Here is a 19,326-nt window from a genome sequence, read left to right on the forward strand (position 1 = left end):
CGTGGAGTCACTTCCGCCCTTACTAAACATGCCCGGCCTCTCTCCTGTTCCCTCCCACCCTCTCGGGCTGGAGGCGGGGCCTCGCCTCTCCGGCCGGTGCGGTTGGTCGCGGCGAGACTCGGAAGTGTCTCTGATCAGAGGCCCAGAGGAGGGCATTCTAGTCTTGAGGGCCTGGTCGCGTTATGTCCCGGGCCTGGAGCCAGGAACCGGCATTTTCCGGGTCGCTCTCTATGGTCTCTTTGGACGGATAGAAGGGGCCGTACAAGGTATTATGGGACAATAATGGCGGCGTTCAAGGTGCAGGTTTTGGTTCTCTAAGGCGATCTGAGCGAGGGGTGGCGGCGCCGGCGCCCCGGGATCCGGGACAGAACCTCCCGAGAGTCGGGCTTGGTGAGGTGAGTGTCCCTTCTCCCTTCCGGACCTGCCCTTCGCCGATCATGGCGGCTCCAGGCGGCGGGTGTCTGTCCTTCGCTCAGGTCGGGCCCGGGCTTGGGAAGTCAGGTCCCTGTCACTTGGCTTGTCTTACCCGAGGGATGCGCGCGGGTCCTGCCCGGCCGGGCTTTTCTCTCTGTTCTGCTCGGACCCGGGGCGGCCTCTGCGGCCAGGGATGCTTCCCGGGTCGCCCTCCTTGGGCCTCGGCATTAGCCCGCTCCCACACGGACGTCTGAGCCTTGTGCCTTCCTCTTCGCTGACACATTGTATCTCTAGGCCATCTCCTCTGCTAGAATGTTAACCCCAAGAGGGCGGGGGTTTTCGTCTGGTTGGTTCTCTGCTCTGTCCCTGTTTCCCAGAACAGCGATGGGCTCAGGGAAGGTACTGAATGAATAATTGTTCAATGAGTAAATCCAGTTTCTCTCTTCCATTGTTTTTCCCCCCTCCTACCCCATGTAGCCTGTTTGTCATTAATCCTTCTCCAGAATCCAGCCCCTTAGCTCCTTATTTATTCATCTCAGCAGCGAATTAAGTTTTGCTGTCAGACACCTTGTCTAGTGCCGCTGGTATCTTCTCTTGCTGTCTCTCCAAATGGCTCACTTCCGGTTTCCCTTTAATAAGTTTAAATTCATTAATCCATTTATTCATCGAACATGTGTTTTGCTAGGCATTGAGTAGAGCATCAGCAAGACAGACAAGTCAAGGCTCTTTCTCCTGTGTAGAATGGCATGGGAATGGCATTCCAATATTTTCTAGGTTAGACGACTTCCGAGCAGAACCTGTACGGCTCCACCTTCTTGCTTAGATTTTCTCACGGGTATATTCAGATGTCAACAACATGCAGCTTTTCCTTCTCCTACTCGACTTCTTTCTTTCTTTCTTTCTTTCTTTCTTTCTTTCTTTCTTTCTTTCTTTCCTCCTTTCTTTCTTTTTCTTTGCTAATTGTCATCTGAGGATATTTTTTCCCATTGATTTTCAGAAAGTGGAAGGAAGGAAGGGTGGGAGAAAGGAAGGTAGGAGGAGAAAGGGAGGGAGAGAGAGAGAAAGAGAGAGAAACATTGATGTGAGACATGTCGATTGGCTGTCTCCTGCACATGCCCCGATTGGGGCGAGACTGAACCTACAACCCAGATATGTGCCCTTGGCCCTTGACCCTTGATCGGGAATCAAACCCATGACCCTTCAGTTGGCTGGCTGATGCTCTAACCACTGAGGAAACTTCCTACAAGGCCAGGCCCCTGATGACATTTTTCAAAACGTAGCTCTTGTTTCTGTGTCCATGTTATGTGTCTAGTCTGTTTGACTGTATTCCTCCATAGAGCTGTGCACGTTAATTGGAGCTGTGCAAACCATTCTGGATTCTGGTGGTACACTGCTCCTTGACACTGCCTTTGCTTCACTGACTTGTTGGAATGAGGGGAATTATCCAAGCGCTCAGAATTGGTGTATGTTCACAAGTGGATGGTGTGTAATGGGAGGAAAAGAGGAATTGATTACAAGTGGAGTACCAGGAAATCTTACAGCCACCTAAGTAAATACTCTTCAGAAACACCCATTTTCTAACCTAGTGCATCTCATCAATGTTTTGATGAACAGAGATGATTTTTAAACAGATTTTGAGTTCTATATAACTGGTCCAAAAAAAGTCAGTAAAGTATGGATCACATAGATGGTAGCCTTGTACCCCAATATCTCTGCAGTCTCTGTGAGTTTAAAGGGAGGGAGAGGTAGAAGAACTCATGTAAAAAGAAAATGGCAAGGGACGCAGCATAGGAGCACAGCAAAGAATATAATGTAACAATTGCATTTATGTAACTCTTTATAGTTACAGAGAGCTTTCACATATTCTTTTTTGTTTGATTTTCACAAGAAGTCCATGGATTAGAGCAAAAAGTATTTCCATTTTATAGATGTAGAAATTATGCCTAACCAAAGATTAAATTATTTGCTTACACTCATACAGGTAGGAAATAATCAGGAGCCTGGGTTCCCACTGAGGTTTCTGACTTCATATCTGCTTGAGTTTCTGACTTCAAATCCCCGACACTCCCTGTATAGATATCTTCATGCTCTAATAAGTGTTTCATTTTGAGGCCTGAGGATGCTGTCTTGGATCCTGGTATTTGGGGTGAATGTGTGTATATTTCTTATGTGTGTTGAGGTGGGAGTAGGGTGATCTTTTGAGATTGTCAATGACTTGATGGAAGGATCTTAGCAAGAGGTACTTAAGAAATCCTGGTCTTAAATATAGCTATGACTACAGCTGTCTTAGGATACAGCAGGGCTAAGCCTTTCCCCCCCTTAAGTCCGTCGCCAAATGGTTTGTTTCCTTCCAGAGACATCCCAGAGCCTATCATGGAGGACACCAGTGAAGACACCTCAATCCATAGATTGGAAGGCACTGATGGGGACTCTCAGGTTGGCGGTCTTATTTGCAAGACCAAAAGTGCAGCCAGTGAGCAGCATGTCTTTAAGGCCCCTGCTCCCCGCCCTTCATTGCTGGGACTGGACTTGTTGGCCTCCCTGAAACGGAGGGAGCGAGAGGAGAAAGATGATGGGGAGGACAAGAAGAAATCCAAAGTCTCTTCCTACAAGGACTGGGAAGAGAGCAAGGATGACCAGAGGGATGCTGAGGAGGACGGCAGTGACCAGTCTGGTCGAGGTAGCCGGAAAGACAGGTAAAGGCTTTAGGATGGGTTGACCCATAGGGAATGAAAATGGAGGCCAGGAAATAATGGCCCACATTTATCTCTCAGTTTCCTTGGATTTATTTGATTTTATAATATTGAGGGCAGGTAGGAACTGGTACATTCTTCAGATTTGTGGGGCACATTTTTTTTAAAAAAATATATTTTATTGATTTTTTACAGAGAGGAAGGGAGAGGGATACAGAGTTTGAAACATTGATCAGCTGCCTCCTGCACACCCCCTTCCTGGGGATGTGCCCGCAACCAAGGTACATGCCCTTCACCGGAATCGAACCTGGGACCCTTCAGTCCCCAGGCCGATGCTCTATCCACGGAGCCAAACCGGTTAGGGCAGTGGGGAACATTTAAAGGAGACCAGTGAGTAGACGGTGGTGGTTAGAAATGCTTTGGGTTGTTGCCGTATGGAAGCCTGCAGAACCAGGGGATGAAGGAAAAGGATAGGTCACTCGTTGGGCACAGCCAGAGGCGGGCAAGGCTTTTCTCCTTTACCTGTTGCCCTCCCTGTTTCAGACATTATCGCTCTGCTCGGGTAGAGACTCCATCCCACCCTGGTGGTGTGAGCGAAGAGTTTTGGGAACGTAGTCGGCAGAGAGAGCGGGAGCGCCGGGAACATGGTGTCTATGCCTCGTCCAAAGAAGAGAAGGATCGGAAGGAGAGATCGCGGGATCGAGATGGTGACCGCAAGAGAGACAGAGGTAGGGTGCCCAGCATAGGCCCCATAGCCCATTAAGTATTTGAATGAACATGCCAGCATCTTTCCTGTTGCAGGAGTGTTTATAATGCCCATTAAATTAAGAAGCCCTATTTGCATAATGTCATTCTGATTGGTTTTGACCCTGTTGGGATTGGGAATAGCAGGCAGTTTAAGAATTGTTACTTGCAACATAGCTGCTATGTTTGAATGTATGGTCTCCCTTTAATTATGCAACTTGGTGATAAAGGTGATAATGAGTATTATGTCTGAGAAACCAGAGTTGACAATAGTGCTAATGACAGAGAAAGGACAGTGCTATGGAGCAAAGCTAGACATAGTCCAGTGCTGGCCTTGCTCAGTAGTGTTTAAGTTTTATACCTTATAGACTTGTAACTATTAAGCAGCTACTCACTATAGACTTGTAACTATCCTCTTCGGAATTCTTACAGGAAAGTAACTGTTACTGTGAGTTTGAAACTTTCTAGCCAGTAACTAGTTTTTCCCCTTGAAAGAATGGGGACATGTGAGTGTCAGGAGCCCATGGATAGAGCAGTGCAGGTTGTACCTGTGAGTGAGTGGGGAGGCCTGTCCTTTCCTGAGGGTGAAGACGGGTGGAAGTTGGGATGGGACACATGTTTCCTAAGCTCTGCATGTGACTCTTGACAGATGAGCGGGATAGAAGCCGGCACAGCAGCAGATCGGAACGGGATGGAGGGTCAGAGCGCAGCAGGAGAAATGAACCAGAGAGCCCGAGACACCGACCTAAAGGTAGACTGAGCCATTGCTGGTGGTGGTTTGTGAGGGGTCAGGCGTATAAAAGGCAGGATGAGCAACTCCCCTCCTTAGTGGGACTGCTGTGGGCAGAGAGGAAATTCCTGATTCCATCATGAACTTCTAGGATTCTTTGGTTCTGAGTCGGGTGGGAAGGCCCTGGACTTCTCTGTGAAGACGGATATGCTCCTTTAAGATGAGGGGTGGCTTACTGAAGGGCCACTTTCCCATATGGCAGGAAAGAATAGGAGCTGGAGAGCAGAAGGAGCCATTAAAATAATTACATTTAAAGGGTTATGTTTGCAGAGACAAATAGGAAATTCCTTGAAATATTCCAAACACAGATGAAAACTGAACTGTTTAAATGCAGATATCTTTTTTTAAAAGTATTTTTATTGATTTCAGAGAGGAAGGGAGAGGGAGATCGAAACATCAACGATGAGAGAGAATCATTGATTGGCTGCCTCCTGCACGCCCCCCACTGGGGATCGAGCCCACAACCCGGGCATGTGCCCTTGACCAGAATCGAACCCGGGACCCTTCAGTCCACAGGCCGATGCTCTATTCACTGAGCCAAACCAGCCAGGGCAAACGCAGTTATCTTTAAAAACTGTCAGAATCATCTTATCCGTTACAAATAGGTACAAAGTTCACAAATAGTAAAATAAATTTGGGAAACTGCCTTTTAGTGAATAGTTCTAGAGCCATTTCCTGGTTACTTTACATTTTCCTGTGGATGTGTCTCTTGTGCCCAGATGCAGCCACCCCGTCAAGGTCTACCTGGGAGGAAGAGGACAGTGGGTATGGCTCCTCAAGGCGCTCCCAGTGGGAATCGCCCTCCCCAACACCCTCCTATCGGGATTCTGAACGGAGCCACCGACCGTCCAGTCGAGATCGGGATAGGTGATGTTCTGGGCAGAGCAGCCTAGTTTCTCTGGGTGGTGGCATGGGTGGATGGGATGAGGGCAAAGGGCTCTGGGCTGGGAGAGCAGGTGGCAGCTCAGGGACATGTCTCAGCCTAGTGACTGGTCAGTGATGCTGGTTATACTGTTTCCCAGGTCTGTGAGGAGCAAGTACTCGGACGACACACCCTTGCCAACCCCATCCTACAAGTACAACGAGTGGGCCGATGACAGAAGACACCTAGGGTCCACCCCGCGTCTGTCCAGGGGCCGAGGTAAGGCCGGTGGGAGTAGGCGGTAGGAAGCAGGGTCACTCCCGCTGGTCAGGCCGAGCAAAGCTGTGCCTCAGGAGCTGTGCACCTTGCAGATCTGTTGGTGGCCCATGGGGATAAGCTGGGGTTGTGGGGTCTGACCTGCTGCGTGTTCTCCTTCAGCGAGACGTGAGGATGGAGAAGAAGGGATTTCATTTGACACAGAAGAGGAGCGGCAGCAGTGGGAGGATGACCAGAGGGTAAAAACTTTTTATCTTTGAGGGACTGAGTGAGGGATGGTGGCCATCCATCGGGGAATGGGTGACAGGATGTGTCAGAGCACAGGGGCCACGAGTGACACTCTCGTGGAATTGGACTTTGATGATAGTCTCAGGGAAGCTGAGCCTTGTTCAGTCCCGAAGCCCTGGGATCTCTCCAGAGGCATAGGCTCCCAATGAAGCTTCTCACCTAAGGCAGGTCCCACCTTCTCTAGTTATGTGTTGGTGCCACCATGTGGTGAATCTGAGAAGTGCTGACATGATGAGGTGCCATAGGGAGTCTTACATATATAGTTGGTCACTGTGGTCTCCTGTAGAGGCTCATTTCAGAGTGGGGTGACCGCCTGCACCTCTCACAGGCCTGCTCCACCGCACCAGTGACTTCTTACCAAACATCCTCCCCTTCTGGCCATGTCTTGTGCATAAACGTGATCTGTTTCCTGTTCCCTGTGCTTTGTCTCCTGCACTGCAGCAAGCTGACCGGGATTGGTACATGATGGATGAGGGATACGACGAGTTCCACAATCCCCTGGCCTACTCCTCCGAGGACTACGTGAGGAGGCGGGAGCAGCACCTGCATAAACAGAAGCAGAAGCGCATTTCGGCTCAGCGGAGACAGATCAATGAGGTGATGCTGCTGCCTATAGCGGTGGGGGCAGGTTCAGCTGGAGTGGGGGCATGTGGGAGGAGCAGCGGGTCATGTGCGCGTGATGGCAGCACAGCTAGTGTCACAGCCTAAGTGCCAGGAGCAGCTGTAACTCTCTAAAGGTGGAGGAGGGGAGTGTGTGGAACTTTACAGTAGCTTAAAAAAACCCCCAACTTAAAGCTTCTCTCTTTGCAGTACTTCATTGAGGGTGCTGTTGATGGGAACTGGTAGGGTGGGACTTGGCTCTGTGGTCTGTGTTCTTTGAGTCTCTGAATGGGGCTGGGGCCAGTCACCATTTGTGTGTCCAGGTAGAGGTTCTGGCTGAGATAGAAAGTGCCGCTTCTTGGAAAAAGGACTGCAGGTGACTTGGGATCAGCGACTCTTCTGTCTAAGGAGCTGCAGGGTAGAAAGGCCTGTGACTTCGCTGCGGCCCCCAGGGCCCTCTGTCAGGACTTCTTGCATGCACTTGCCTGGTGCCCTTTCAGAACCACCTTTGGTTTCATTCTGAGTGTGGCCTCCCACTGTGTTCTTACAGGATAACGAACGCTGGGAGACCAACCGCATGCTCACCAGCGGGGTGGTCCACCGGCTGGAGGTGGATGAGGACTTTGAAGAGGACAGCGCAGCCAAGGTGCATCTGATGGTGCACAATCTGGTGCCGCCCTTCCTGGACGGGCGCATCGTCTTCACCAAGCAGGTGAGGCTCCTCTGTGGCCTGAGACAAGCAAGCTCAGAAAGGAAGGGAAGGGGAAAGTACACTCCCATCACAATAGGGGAGCGACCCCTTTCATTTACTGGGGCTGTTGGGAAATGGACCTTCTTGTTGAGGTTGATGGTCAGTGGGAATTTCTCTTTCCCTTAACTCTCTGCAGCCAGAGCCGGTGATTCCCGTCAAGGATGCCACTTCCGACCTGGCCATCATTGCTCGGAAAGGCAGTCAAACAGTGCGGAAGCACAGGGAGCAAAAGGAACGCAAGAAGGTTGGCTTCTTGTCTTCTGGGGCTGGGGAGTCTGCATATTCTTTTCTTTTTTAAAGTCATATTAGAGCTCATAGGTAGTGTTCCTTTTGGAAGTTAAAGGACGCTCACAGAGCAAGAACCAGTCCTTGGCGGAGGGCATTGCGTCCCTCCACCAGGACCTTAGCTGGGACAACCACTGGGCCGGGTGCTTTGGGAGCCTGAGGCTGAAGATGCAATGCCTCGTGGGGATTACCACCTGCTGCTAGATGAAGCCTGTTTGATGGGATTGGTTTCCTGAACACAGTCGTATCACAGGATGGTACAGATTTGCTTTTTGTGTCTTTTTCAGGCTCAACACAAACACTGGGAACTGGCTGGAACCAAACTGGGAGATATAATGGGTGTCAAGAAAGAGGAAGAACCGGATAAACCGCTAACAGAAGATGGTAAAGTGGACTACAGGTAGGGGTCTTGGCCAGCAGTGGGCTATCTCCAAGACGGCCCTCAAGGGCACTTGCATTGGAACTGATAAGATTCGGGCTCTGAATCAGAAGGTGACGAGTCTTTTGGTCTCTTCTGGATGCTTCCTCTTGGTCTTTCTTTTCTACCATCTTCAACTTTCCCTAGATGTTATTCCTATTGCTGCTACTACTGCAGGAGCTTCCTCCATGCTAGGCAGCGTTAAACGCCTCAGTTACTTGCTCCCTGAATTCCCACCGGAGTTCCATGGGAGAGGTGCTGTTATTCCTATTGCATGTGAGGATAACGAGGCCCAGGGAGGTTAAGTAACTTGTCTGAGGTCACCCAGCTGATAAATGGTAGAGGAGGACCAGACCCAGGCAGTCTAGCTTACGAGCCCACTCTTAGCCACTCTGCTAAAGTGCATCTCAGGTGTTGGGTGGGAGGAAGTGGGCTTTGCCCCCTTAGATTTCAGGTCAATGTAAGGAAGAACTACTTTTTTTTAAAAAAATATATTTTATTGATTTTTTTTTACAGAGAGGAAGGGAGAGAGATAGAGAGTTAGAAACATCGATGAGAGAGAAACATCGATCAGCTGCCTCCTGCACATCTCCTACTGGGGATGTGCCCGCAACCCAGGTACATGCCCTTGACCGGAATCGAACCTGGGACCTTTCAGTCCGCAGGCCGACGCTCTATCCACTGAGCCAAACCGGTTTCGGCGGAAGAACTATTTTTAACAGAGGTTTAAAAATAGAAAGGGTTGTCTTATCAGGTAGTGACTTCCCCGTTCACAGAGGTATCCAAGGCAATGTTGGGTAAGTGCTTATTAGGATTCCCACATTAGGGAGGCGGCTGGACTCACCTGTGTCTTGTGAAGCTCGTCCTTTGAACACTCTGAAGTCCTATGGAACTGTCATCTGAATTAATAATTCTCTGTACCCTTGTGAGAAATGTCCTAAATGAGAAGTCGGTACTATTTTTTAAAATTGATTTTAAAGGAAGGGAAAGAGAGAGAGAGAGAGAGAAAAACATCGATCGGTTGCCTCCTGTATGCAACCTTTGTATGTGCCCTGACCAGGGATTGAACATGAAACCTTTCAGTGTATGAGGTGAAACTCCAACTGAGCCACACCATCCAGGGCAAGAAGTTGATACTATTGACCAGCCCTTGTTAGTTTCTAGAAAATTTAATCCCTTAAAGGTTAATTGTTAGCTGACCAGGAGTGCCTGGGAATTAGAAGTAGGAAGCTTTTCAGAGCGTGGGGTAGGTCTGACAAAGGAAAAGTCTTGGGAGGAGGTGGGGGAGATTGTGTGGACTCATGTAGCATGGGGTTGGTTTCTTTTTGCTGTGGAGTCTTGGGAAAACGACATAGTGCTTTTGAGTGTTGGGATGTGTGCATGTGTCAGATATTTGAGGCTTTTAGGAGAAGTAGGTAAATATTAGGTTGACTGTTCTCACAATTCTTTGGAAATGAAGCCTTAGAGACTGTGCCATCCTATCAAGAGGAGGTGGGAGGTCTGACCTTGGTCATGCCTCTGCAGCCATGACTCCTCCTTTTAGCCCCTCAGGGGGTGAGCTGAACTTGCCCCAGGTGTTCTGTGTAAGGTAATGACTGGTCATTTCAGCTCCTCTTCTGGCTGAGCTCATTTTTAGAGCAGAGGCTTTGCCCACCTGCCAATCTGTAACTCGTCTGAGCATTTAGCTGTTTGACCGGGGGCGTTGGTGTGTTGTGGATGATGGACTCTCCCGCAGCAGCTCTGCTCCTTTAGGCGGGAGGAGGCGAAAGCATCTCGACTCGCTGGCTGCTCCAGTGTCTTGAAGGTTTATCAGGTCTTGTTGAAGCAGCCCTCATTCTTGGGCGTAGGAAGAAGGGCAGGAACCCGGTCAGGAAGGAACAGGTGGGAAATCGTGCAGGGTGCTTAGGCTGCCGTGTGTTCTCAGGACAGAACAGAAGTTTGCGGATCACATGAAGAAAAAGAGCGAGGCCAGCAGTGAATTCGCCAAAAAGAAGTCAATTCTGGAGCAGAGGCAGTACCTGCCCATCTTCGCTGTGCAGCAGGAACTGCTCACTATTATCAGGTAACTGCCCAGGGCCTGGGAATTCCATCCCTGAATTGGTGTCTCCTTTGGCTCCTGAGTTTACTTGGTAGTTCTTTTCCTTTTGGACATTACATCTGATGGAGAAGGGAAAGCAAGCGAGATGGCATTGTTTTGCTATTGTTCATTTGTTTAAGCCTCACCATCTTTTAGACGTTTCAGGGGTATCTCTGTTTCCCCAGGGGAAGCCTCCTCTCTAAGCAGCATGCTTCTTGGCTGGCCAGAATTGGACAGGAGCTGGCAGCATCTTCTTGGAGGCTTGGATGTGGTCCTCCACTCTGGCTGACTTGCCCTTTGCCTTCTCTCCCTCGTAGAGATAACAGCATCGTGATTGTGGTTGGGGAGACGGGGAGTGGTAAGACCACTCAGCTGACCCAGTACTTGCATGAAGACGGTTACACGGACTACGGGATGATTGGATGCACCCAGCCCCGGCGTGTGGCGGCCATGTCGGTGGCCAAGAGAGTCAGTGAAGAGATGGGCGGAAACCTTGGTGAGGAGGTGAGTGGGCGAGGGCTGAGCTGTAGACATTGCCCGGTAGTTCCCGTCTATTTGAGCTGATCTGCTATGGCCTGGACCCAGCACGGGGTGTGACAATGGTGAGCTGTACCAGAGCTGCTGAGCCATCTCTCCCTGACCTCCAGGTGGGTTATGCCATCCGCTTTGAAGACTGCACTTCAGAAAACACCTTGATCAAATACATGACTGACGGGATCCTGCTCCGAGAGTCCCTCCGGGAGGCAGACCTGGATCACTATAGCGCCATCATCATGGATGAGGCGCACGAGCGCTCCCTCAACACTGATGTGCTCTTCGGGCTGCTCCGGGAGGTGAGGGCCGGGGGTTGCGTCCATGGGGCTTTGACCAGCACAGTGTCAGTAGGTAGTGATCGGGGCGCTTCAGGTGGGCTGGAGTCGAGCCGGGGGAAGCTGGGGGGTCTCTCTCAGGCCAGAGTGTCCCAAGGCCCTTGGTTGCTGCATTCAGACCTGCTGTTGGAGTTTATTCTGTTCTTGCTCAGCTGAGTGACTCATGTCCTCTTGGCTGTAGCTCCATGGGTTCGGTCTTTAGGATTGTTATGCATCTATGTGCCAGTTCATCAGCTTCGGCTCTGTTTCATTTGAGAATAATGTTTGTTGATGAGACTGGAGGGTGGAAGCCAAGGGTCCCAAACCTGTGGGGAAGCCTCTGACTGACCCTTCTCTTAGGTGGTGGCTCGGCGCTCAGACCTGAAGCTCATTGTCACATCGGCCACTATGGATGCAGAGAAATTTGCTGCCTTTTTTGGGAACGTTCCCATCTTCCACATCCCTGGCCGAACCTTCCCTGTTGACATCCTCTTCAGCAAGGTACTGAGGCCTTTTTTTGAACTGACCCTGAGCTCTGATGAGAAGTTGGAGGGTGCAGGACAGGCTACTGAGTTGGGAAAGATTGTGGGTACCGTGAGGTGCGTAGGGCAGCCTGCAGCTGCAGGGCTCAGAGCCAAAGGACTGTGCTTTGGGTATGTTTTGTTTTATTGTTTCTTTGGAGCACAGGAGTGGGGCCCCTGGGGTTAGTCAAGCTCCTCTGCAGGTGTGGCAACCCTGAAAGTCTGCCGTCTCTAGCCCTAGACTAGTGACTGGGCCACTGGTTCCCAGAGAGGTGCCTGGCCTGCATTTCCCTCGACACTTTCCTCTGACGGTGTCCCTGGCTGGTGTTGCAGACCCCGCAGGAGGATTACGTGGAGGCCGCAGTGAAGCAGTCCTTGCAGGTGCACCTGTCAGGGGCCCCTGGGGACATCCTCATCTTCATGCCTGGCCAGGAGGACATAGAGGTGGGTGCCTTGTCATGACCGTGATGAACCGGTGTATCCTGTGTGTGCGCATACAGTGTCTCATGGTTACTGTGACCTCAGGTGACCTCAGACCAGATTGTGGAACATCTGGAAGAACTGGAGAATGCGCCCGCCTTGGCTGTGCTGCCCATCTACTCCCAGCTGCCTTCCGACCTCCAGGCCAAAATCTTCCAGAAGGTGCGGCAGCAAGAACGTCTGTCCTGGGCCCTCACCTTTGGGTCCTCTTGGGTTCTCACAAAGGAGGGCAAGAGAGAGTAGGAGTTACTTTCCTGGCAGGGGTGGGACATGCTGCTTCCTCAGGTTCGGGGGGCTCTTTGCTACCTGAAGGTCTTTAGCTTTCCCTCCCCGTGCATCCTTGCCCGGCTGTAGGCTCCAGATGGTGTTCGGAAGTGTATCGTGGCCACCAACATTGCTGAGACATCTTTGACTGTCGACGGCATCATGTTTGTTATTGATTCGGGTTATTGCAAATTAAAGGTAAGAGAAGACACAGACGCCGGGGCCCTGGGGCCTCACCCAAAGCCTAGTCGGGGTGGGAAGCAGGTCTGGGTCCTCCGCTCCCCAGTGAAGGAGTCATATGGAGGTGGTGTTGGTTTAAGAGACTAACATTTGTTGAGTTCTGAACTTGCTATGTGCTTGATTCATTTAATCCTGCCTGTGTTGCTGAGACACTGCTCTGCAGTGTGTAACAACCAGGGATGTCTTTGTCTCAAGGCTGCCTCCCTTTTCCTTTCCCCCCTTATTCTGACCTTCATCAGCTCTTTGCTGCTCCTCCTAGGTCTTCAACCCCAGGATTGGCATGGATGCTCTGCAGATCTACCCCATCAGCCAGGCCAACGCCAACCAGAGGTCGGGGCGAGCTGGCAGGACGGGCCCAGGTCAGTGTTTCAGGTAGGAACCCTGTGCCAGCCTGCTTTCCGGGGCGGCGCTGGGATTGCTGCGTGTGGGGCCGGGCCGGGGTGGGCGGGATTGGACCGTGATCCAGCAGAGGTTGGGGACTGATTGTTGGTCCTCTCACCATTCGCTGCTGAGTGGAAGGAGTAGCTTTCCAGGCAGCTCTGGGGTCTAAGCAGTTTGGGGTTATAGGCAGACCTAAGTTGAATGTGCTTGCAGTAGAAGACCAATAGTTACAACACGTTTTCCCTTAGAGGATAAATCTGAGCAAATTACACACACCCTTGGTTCGTTTTTACATCTCCAGCTATTCTTTTTTTGGTCCCAATTTTTAGAAATAATGTATTCACTATAGAAATTCGGAAAATACAGAAAAGTATGAAGAAAATAAAACCCAGCGATAATTCTAGTTCCAGGCTCTTTGGTTCCAGAAATGAAGCAAGCATATAGGACACTAGCAGAAGAGTAAGCTGGCAAGGCTGAGTTTTGAATAGGTGGACATTCACAATTCAGAGAGAAAGTGGGGAGAGGCAGGGAAGACAGGAGACATTCTCCTGCCTGTGGCTGCCTCCGTCCTGCTGTTCGGGGTGCGCATACAGGGGAAGCCGAGGGAGCGTCACTACTGCGTCGGCGGCCAGGCATGCTGGAGGGCTCAGTGCCCAGTGTGCTGGTAGGTGCAGTGGCACTCGGTCTTCTCCTTGGCAGGCTCTACACCCAGAGCGCCTACAAGAATGAGCTCCTGACCACCACGGTGCCTGAGATCCAGAGGACCAACCTGGCCAATGTGGTGTTGCTGCTCAAGTCCCTGGGGGTGCAGGACCTGCTGCAGTTCCACTTCATGGACCCGCCCCCGGAGGACAACATGCTCAACTCCATGTATCAGCTCTGGATCCTGGGAGCCCTGGACAACACAGGTGCTGTGGCCCCGGGAGCCCGGCAGGCCTCCTGGGTGCTGGGGCCTGGGTTTTTCGCCTCCGCACCTGTGTTCATTGAACATCTGGATTTGCTCCTCTCTTCTAGGGGGTCTGACCTCAACTGGGCGGCTGATGGTGGAGTTCCCGCTGGACCCAGCCCTGTCCAAGATGCTCATTGTATCCTGTGACATGGGCTGCAGCTCTGAGATCCTGCTCATTGTCTCCATGCTCTCAGTCCCAGCCATCTTCTACAGGCCCAAGGTGCGAGATCGTGGCTAGCTCTCCTTTCTTCCCAGAAGCCTCAGGGGAGTTATGGGCTCGAGAAGGATTAGAGAGGACAGTAGTTTCTCTCTGTTATTAAAATGGAATGGAGCCCTGGCTGGGTGGCTCAGTTAGTTGGAGCATCATCCCATACACCAAAAGGTGTGGTTTTTATTCCTAGTCAGGGCACATACCTAGGTTGTGGGTTTGATACCTGGTCCGGGCACAGGAGGTTACCTCCTGTTTGATACAGGAGGTAATTCTCTCTCTCTCTCTCTCTCCCTCCTCCTCCCTCCCTCCCTCCCTCTCTCACATCCTCTTTCTCTAAAATCAGTAAACATATCCTCGGATGAGCATTAAAAAATATTGAAAAAATGGAATGCAGGGATAGGAGTCATGGTTTCTAAATAATGATTTTGCTGTTTTCAGTTAAGCAAGTTGGGGTCAAGGTGAGGGGAAAGGATGGTTTGAAAATTTGCAAGAGCACTTTTTGTCTTCTAGAATGGTTGCTCCTAAACTCTCACCATAAGGATGAATGTTGTATTGTAAACTACCTTTCTTCCTCATACTGTTAGAGCACTCGGTGAATGTGTGTGGATAGGTGAGAGTGTGAGAAGCTCCAGCCTCTGCTCAGGGGACCTGGACTCCCCTGTGCTCAGAGGCCCCTGTTCCTTCCTAGGGCCGAGAGGAGGAGAGTGATCAAATCCGGGAGAAGTTTGCTGTCCCTGAGAGTGACCATTTGACCTACCTGAATGTTTACCTTCAGTGGAAGAACAATAATTACTCTACCATCTGGTGTAACGATCATTTTATCCACGCCAAGGCCATGCGGAAGGTGGGGCACTGACCCAGATACGCGGGATGTTGGATTGCGGGGTGGAAGGCATGGGAAGGGGGCTTCATCCGTGTCCACCTGTGTCCTGCTCTAGGTCCGGGAGGTGCGGGCTCAGCTGAAGGACATCATGGTGCAGCAGAGGATGAGTCTGGCCTCCTGTGGCACCGACTGGGACATCGTCAGGAAGTGCATCTGTGCTGCCTATTTCCACCAGGCGGCCAAGCTCAAGGTGAGCCCGGTGGAGCTGTGGCCCCTTCCTGGCCTGATATTTGTGCCCAGGAAAGTGCTGCTTCTCACTGTGCAATCCTGCAGATCTGGGCCTCCCCACCATCCTGTGTTGAGGTCTTACTAAAGGGACAGGTTCACTGCCCAAATGAGCAGCGTCTTCTTGATGCGGCACCTGTTGTCTCTCTTCCTAGGGAATCGGGGAGTACGTGAACATCCGGACAGGGATGCCCTGCCACCTGCACCCCACCAGCTCCCTCTTTGGAATGGGCTACACACCAGACTACATAGTGTATCACGAGCTGGTCATGACCACCAAGGTGAGTTTTTCGAGGCGGCTTGCATGACGTAGGCCCACCTGGCTAGGCCAGGCCCCTTCACTGCCTTCTGGGATGAGCTTTGACTTTGGGAGGCTTGAGGCCTTGCTTTGAGGGGAGTTGAGGATGGTTTTCAGGTGAGGGTTTGGGGAAACTTGCACAGAGTTAACCTCTAAGTTACAGTGGTCTTGGCTGTGCCTGCAGGAATGTTTCCTGCTTACTGCCTGGGACAAGCAACCCCTGTGGTGTCATCATTAGAATGGTTTTTTGAGGGTCTGGGCCTTCTCTCTGGGACACTAGGCAGCATTTTCTTAAGCATGGAGACATTTTGGTGGGAGAAGGGATGAACATTCACGTGTCTGAGGCTTTTCCTTGCCTATTTCAGCCTCAGAGGGCTGGGGGTTAGGACCCTTCTCACATAGCTCCTAACTGTGGAGCCACCCTGGGAGGGACAGCTGAAGCCTTGGCCCTCTGTGACTACCACTTTGTGGCGCTCTGCCTGCAGGAGTACATGCAGTGCGTGACTGCTGTGGACGGAGAGTGGCTGGCGGAGCTGGGCCCCATGTTCTACAGCGTGAAACAGGCAGGAAAGTCTCGGCAGGTAAGGTTCTGTTTGCCTCGGGATCCGTTTCCCCTCAGCCTGGCATTGAAGACACGTCACCGTCTGATCCCCCCTCTTTACTTTTTCCTGGAAGATTTTAAAGCATATCTCAGACAACATGTTTTTTCATCCATAAATACCTGAACTTTGTATCTTTAAAAGGACTTTTAAAAATTAAAATGTAACTTCCATGCCAGTATCACTCAACAGCATTAGTCATCTAAGTCTTCAGTGCCACCTAAGTCTCTAGTCCTTATTCAGATTTCCTCTTTTATCTCAAAGATTGTTTTATAATGAATTTGCTTGAATTAGGATCCAAACATTGGAACTTGTTGTTATATGTATTAAGTCTTTTATTCTAGAGAAGGCTCTGTCCCCTTTTTGATTTATTGGAGAAACTAGGTCATTCATCTTGTAGAATGTTCCACATTCTATATTGGGCTGACTGGTTCTTTAAGGTGTTGAATGAGTGCCTCTATCCCATGTACCTTCTGTGAACTAGTAATTAATCTAAAGCCTTGATTAGATTCAGGGTCAGCTGATCAGCAAGGATGCACAAACGCACGTGGTGCTGCGCGCTTCGTTTAGTCCTGTCAGCCTGGTGCTCCCACTTGCGATGCTGCTGAGCTCGCCCGGAGGTTCCACCTGACCCCTCCACTCTAACTCCATCTCCGCGCAGTTTTAGTGTCCTTGATGGCCACCACCTGGATCCATTACTTAGGGTTGCGGAATGCTGTGGGGCTTTTGCTTCCCCTTCTCAGTGTGGTCCTGCCCACATGGGGCCTGCACATATCTTCCTTACGTCTGAGTGTTTCAGCCAGATGTAATGTCTTCTCTGTGCTTCCTAGCATAGCCATGAACGTCATAAGAAAATATAAGTCCTTACTGAATGGAGTGCTGAGGCATGACTGAATCGGGTTAGGACTGCATCATCCAGTGTCTATCTTGAATCAGTGAGAAAAGCAGGCTCTGGCCTTGGTGCTGAGGCAGGCAGCCTCTGGGAGCTGTGTGGTCTACACAGCACCTGGCTTGCAGCAGGGAGATGGGACAGAAAAGTCTTTCTTACTCGCCAGTCCCCAGTGGCTCCCAGTACCCCTCTCCCTTCTCTAGGAGAACCGCCGACGGGCCAAAGAGGAAGCCTCTGCCATGGAGGAGGAGATGGCGCTGGCTGAGGAGCAGCTGCGAGCCCGGCGGCAGGAGCAGGAGAAACGCAGCCCCCTGGGCAGTGTCAAGTGAGCTTTGGCTTGGGATCCTGGCTGGGAGGGAGCCCCCTGGAAGTCCCAGGGACCAGCTGGATGGACTGACTAGGTCCTGAAACAGGGTCACAATTTAAGAAAAGTTAAATGTGTAGAGGTGAGTGGGGGACAGAAGTTGATAGCGGTCATGTGTGGAGACATGGAGGCGTTCCTTACATAGGGGGGTGCTGATCAGCAATCCCGACCCTTGGGGCCAGAGGTGGGTTGGAGCAGCAGGGCAGGTCTCACAGCTTTGCTGACAAGCAGGGTTTGGAAAGCACTGGTGAGGGGAGGAGCCTTGGACTGTGCGTCTGTGCTGGTGCTGGAGTTCAGTCAGCTTCCCAGGAAGGGCAGTGTTTGGCAAGACTATCCTCGCTTCAGACACCAGCTGCAAGCTGGGGGATACTCAGGGTCACCCCTCACCTGTGACCAACTTGTTACAGATTGGGGGATCCCCGCAGACTCCCTCAGACATGATAATTTGCTAGAATAACACAGAATTCAGGGAAGTTTTATTACAGCAAAAGGATACAAATTGGAACCAGCTAAAGGGAGACGTGCATAGCATGAGTTCTGGAAGGTTCTGAGTCCTCAGGGTTGCCTTACCTCCCGGCACATTGTGACAGTACATGCCGAGCATTGCCAACAGGGAAGCTCACCTGAGCTTCCGGGCCCAGTTTCTCAGGGTTTCATATATAGGCACATGGATTGAATCAGCAGCCATGTGGTTGACTCAGTCTCAGCCCCCCCCTCTCCCCAGAGGCTGGGCTCAAAGCTCAGCCCTCTAATTACATGGTTGGCTTTTCTGGCCTGGTGGCCCCCAGTCCTAAATCATCTTATTGGCATAAACGACTAGATGTGGTCCGAGCCACCCCCAAGGCCCTCCCTTCCTACCATGAACCACAGAGATACTCCAATTCATAGGAAACCCCAGGGCTCTAGAGATTACCCCCAGGACTGGGGACAAAGACCAGCTGAGTCTAAGACACAGCTGGAGTGGTAGCCTGGTGAGTGGATGGAAGGCTGCCACTCAATCCACAGCTCACCTAGGGATGTGAAAGGAGCTATTAAGTAATCTGTCTTACAACATTACTTATTGGGCATCGGACGAGGTGGTGTCCTACTCTGCTCCCACTCACAACTGGGGAAGGCAGGGGGAGTGGCAGTGTGCCAGGGAAAAGACCCTCCGCCTGAAGCCTGCTCACACACCAGTTAGAAACAGCAAGGCCTCAGGCTCTGCGTCCTGCTATGTATTCTGGTTGGAGTGAGCAGCAGTGTGATCCCTAACCCCCCTCTGTGCTCCAGGGCTACAAAGATCTACACTCCAGGTCGGAAAGAGCAAGGGGAGCCCATGACTCCTCGCCGCACGCCAGCCCGCTTTGGGCTATGAGCTGAGGCTGTCCCTGCAGGGATGGAGCCAGAGATTGAGTGGCTGGAGCACCGGGGCCTGCTGACAACACCCTTTCATCTATGTGCTTTCATCTGTGCATCATGGCCTGAGGGAAGCTCCTGCCAAGAGCAAGGCTCTGCCAGGGCGGAAGGAGTTCCTCAGTGCAGCTCTGGGCCGCAGAGCAGCGAGAAGCTGCGAGAGGTGGCTGGACCCGTCGTGTCCAAATAAACTGTCCCCAGGACGCTTGGTGTATAAATGACTTGGCCATTGACTATGTTTTTTAAAATTCATGTGTAAAGCCGCAAAACAGACCTAGAGGGAATTGTAATTTGGTTATAATTCAGGATTTGGAAATAAATTTATTCTTTGTAAAATGTTACTGCATTTCTGATTGTTCCGTTTTCCCTTGCCACCCTAAATCACATGATAAAGAGAAGATGGGCAGGACCCCAACCTGACTTGACTTGACTGGATCCTGCTAGAACCTTAACTCTTCTTGTTTCTCTTCTCCAGACAGAGCTTCTTAGAGGAGGGATTGGGAGAGTGGGACACAGCTGACAGGGAGAGTGGCCTGGGCCACCAGCACCCAGCTCTGCGAGTGCCAAGCTGGTCTAAGGCTGGT

At 51.2% G+C, this 19,326-nt stretch overlaps 1 protein-coding gene across 2 annotated transcripts; it reads left to right on the forward strand.

The window, feature by feature from the left end:
• The first annotated feature begins 126 nt into the window (after positions 1-126).
• Positions 127-19,083, forward strand: DHX38 (DEAH-box helicase 38). Of its 2 annotated transcripts, none has more exons than XM_070398027.1 (27): positions 127-395; positions 2,769-3,110; positions 3,651-3,835; positions 4,501-4,602; positions 5,361-5,508; positions 5,664-5,782; positions 5,942-6,018; positions 6,509-6,664; positions 7,218-7,379; positions 7,555-7,662; positions 7,991-8,103; positions 10,046-10,183; positions 10,516-10,702; positions 10,846-11,031; positions 11,407-11,547; positions 11,901-12,011; positions 12,093-12,209; positions 12,402-12,509; positions 12,811-12,923; positions 13,632-13,840; positions 13,947-14,101; positions 14,781-14,936; positions 15,031-15,165; positions 15,356-15,481; positions 15,984-16,079; positions 17,190-17,311; positions 18,620-19,083. In XM_070398027.1, the coding sequence occupies exons 2-27, from the start codon at positions 2,788-2,790 to the stop codon at positions 18,702-18,704; spliced, it is 3,678 nt and encodes a 1,225-aa protein (XP_070254128.1). In that variant the 5' UTR covers positions 127-395; positions 2,769-2,787; the 3' UTR covers positions 18,705-19,083. The 2 variants fall into 2 exon arrangements, with proteins under 2 accessions (XP_070254128.1, XP_070254129.1); XM_070398028.1 differs by having other exon boundaries at positions 127-266.
• The last annotated feature ends 243 nt before the right edge of the window (positions 19,084-19,326 follow it).

This window comes from Myotis yumanensis, unplaced genomic scaffold (assembly GCF_028538775.1).
Source record: "Myotis yumanensis isolate MYYU_CA2020_CCGP unplaced genomic scaffold, mMyoYum1.0.hap1 SCAF_18, whole genome shotgun sequence".
In the NCBI taxonomy this organism is placed as follows: domain Eukaryota; kingdom Metazoa; phylum Chordata; class Mammalia; order Chiroptera; family Vespertilionidae; genus Myotis; species Myotis yumanensis.

What these genes read in the sequence shown, in the direction of transcription:
- DHX38 (XM_070398027.1), top strand. Translation starts at nt 2,788, where the DNA reads ATGGAGGACACCAGTGAAGACACCTCAATCCATAGATTGGAAGGCACT. An exon ending in AGTGGGAGGATGACCAGAGG is followed by an intron (nt 6,019 to 6,508) that starts GTAAAAACTTTT and finishes CCTGCACTGCAG; the next exon opens with CAAGCTGACCGGGATTGGTA. An exon ending in GCGGAAACCTTGGTGAGGAG is followed by an intron (nt 10,703 to 10,845) that starts GTGAGTGGGCGA and finishes CCTGACCTCCAG; the next exon opens with GTGGGTTATGCCATCCGCTT.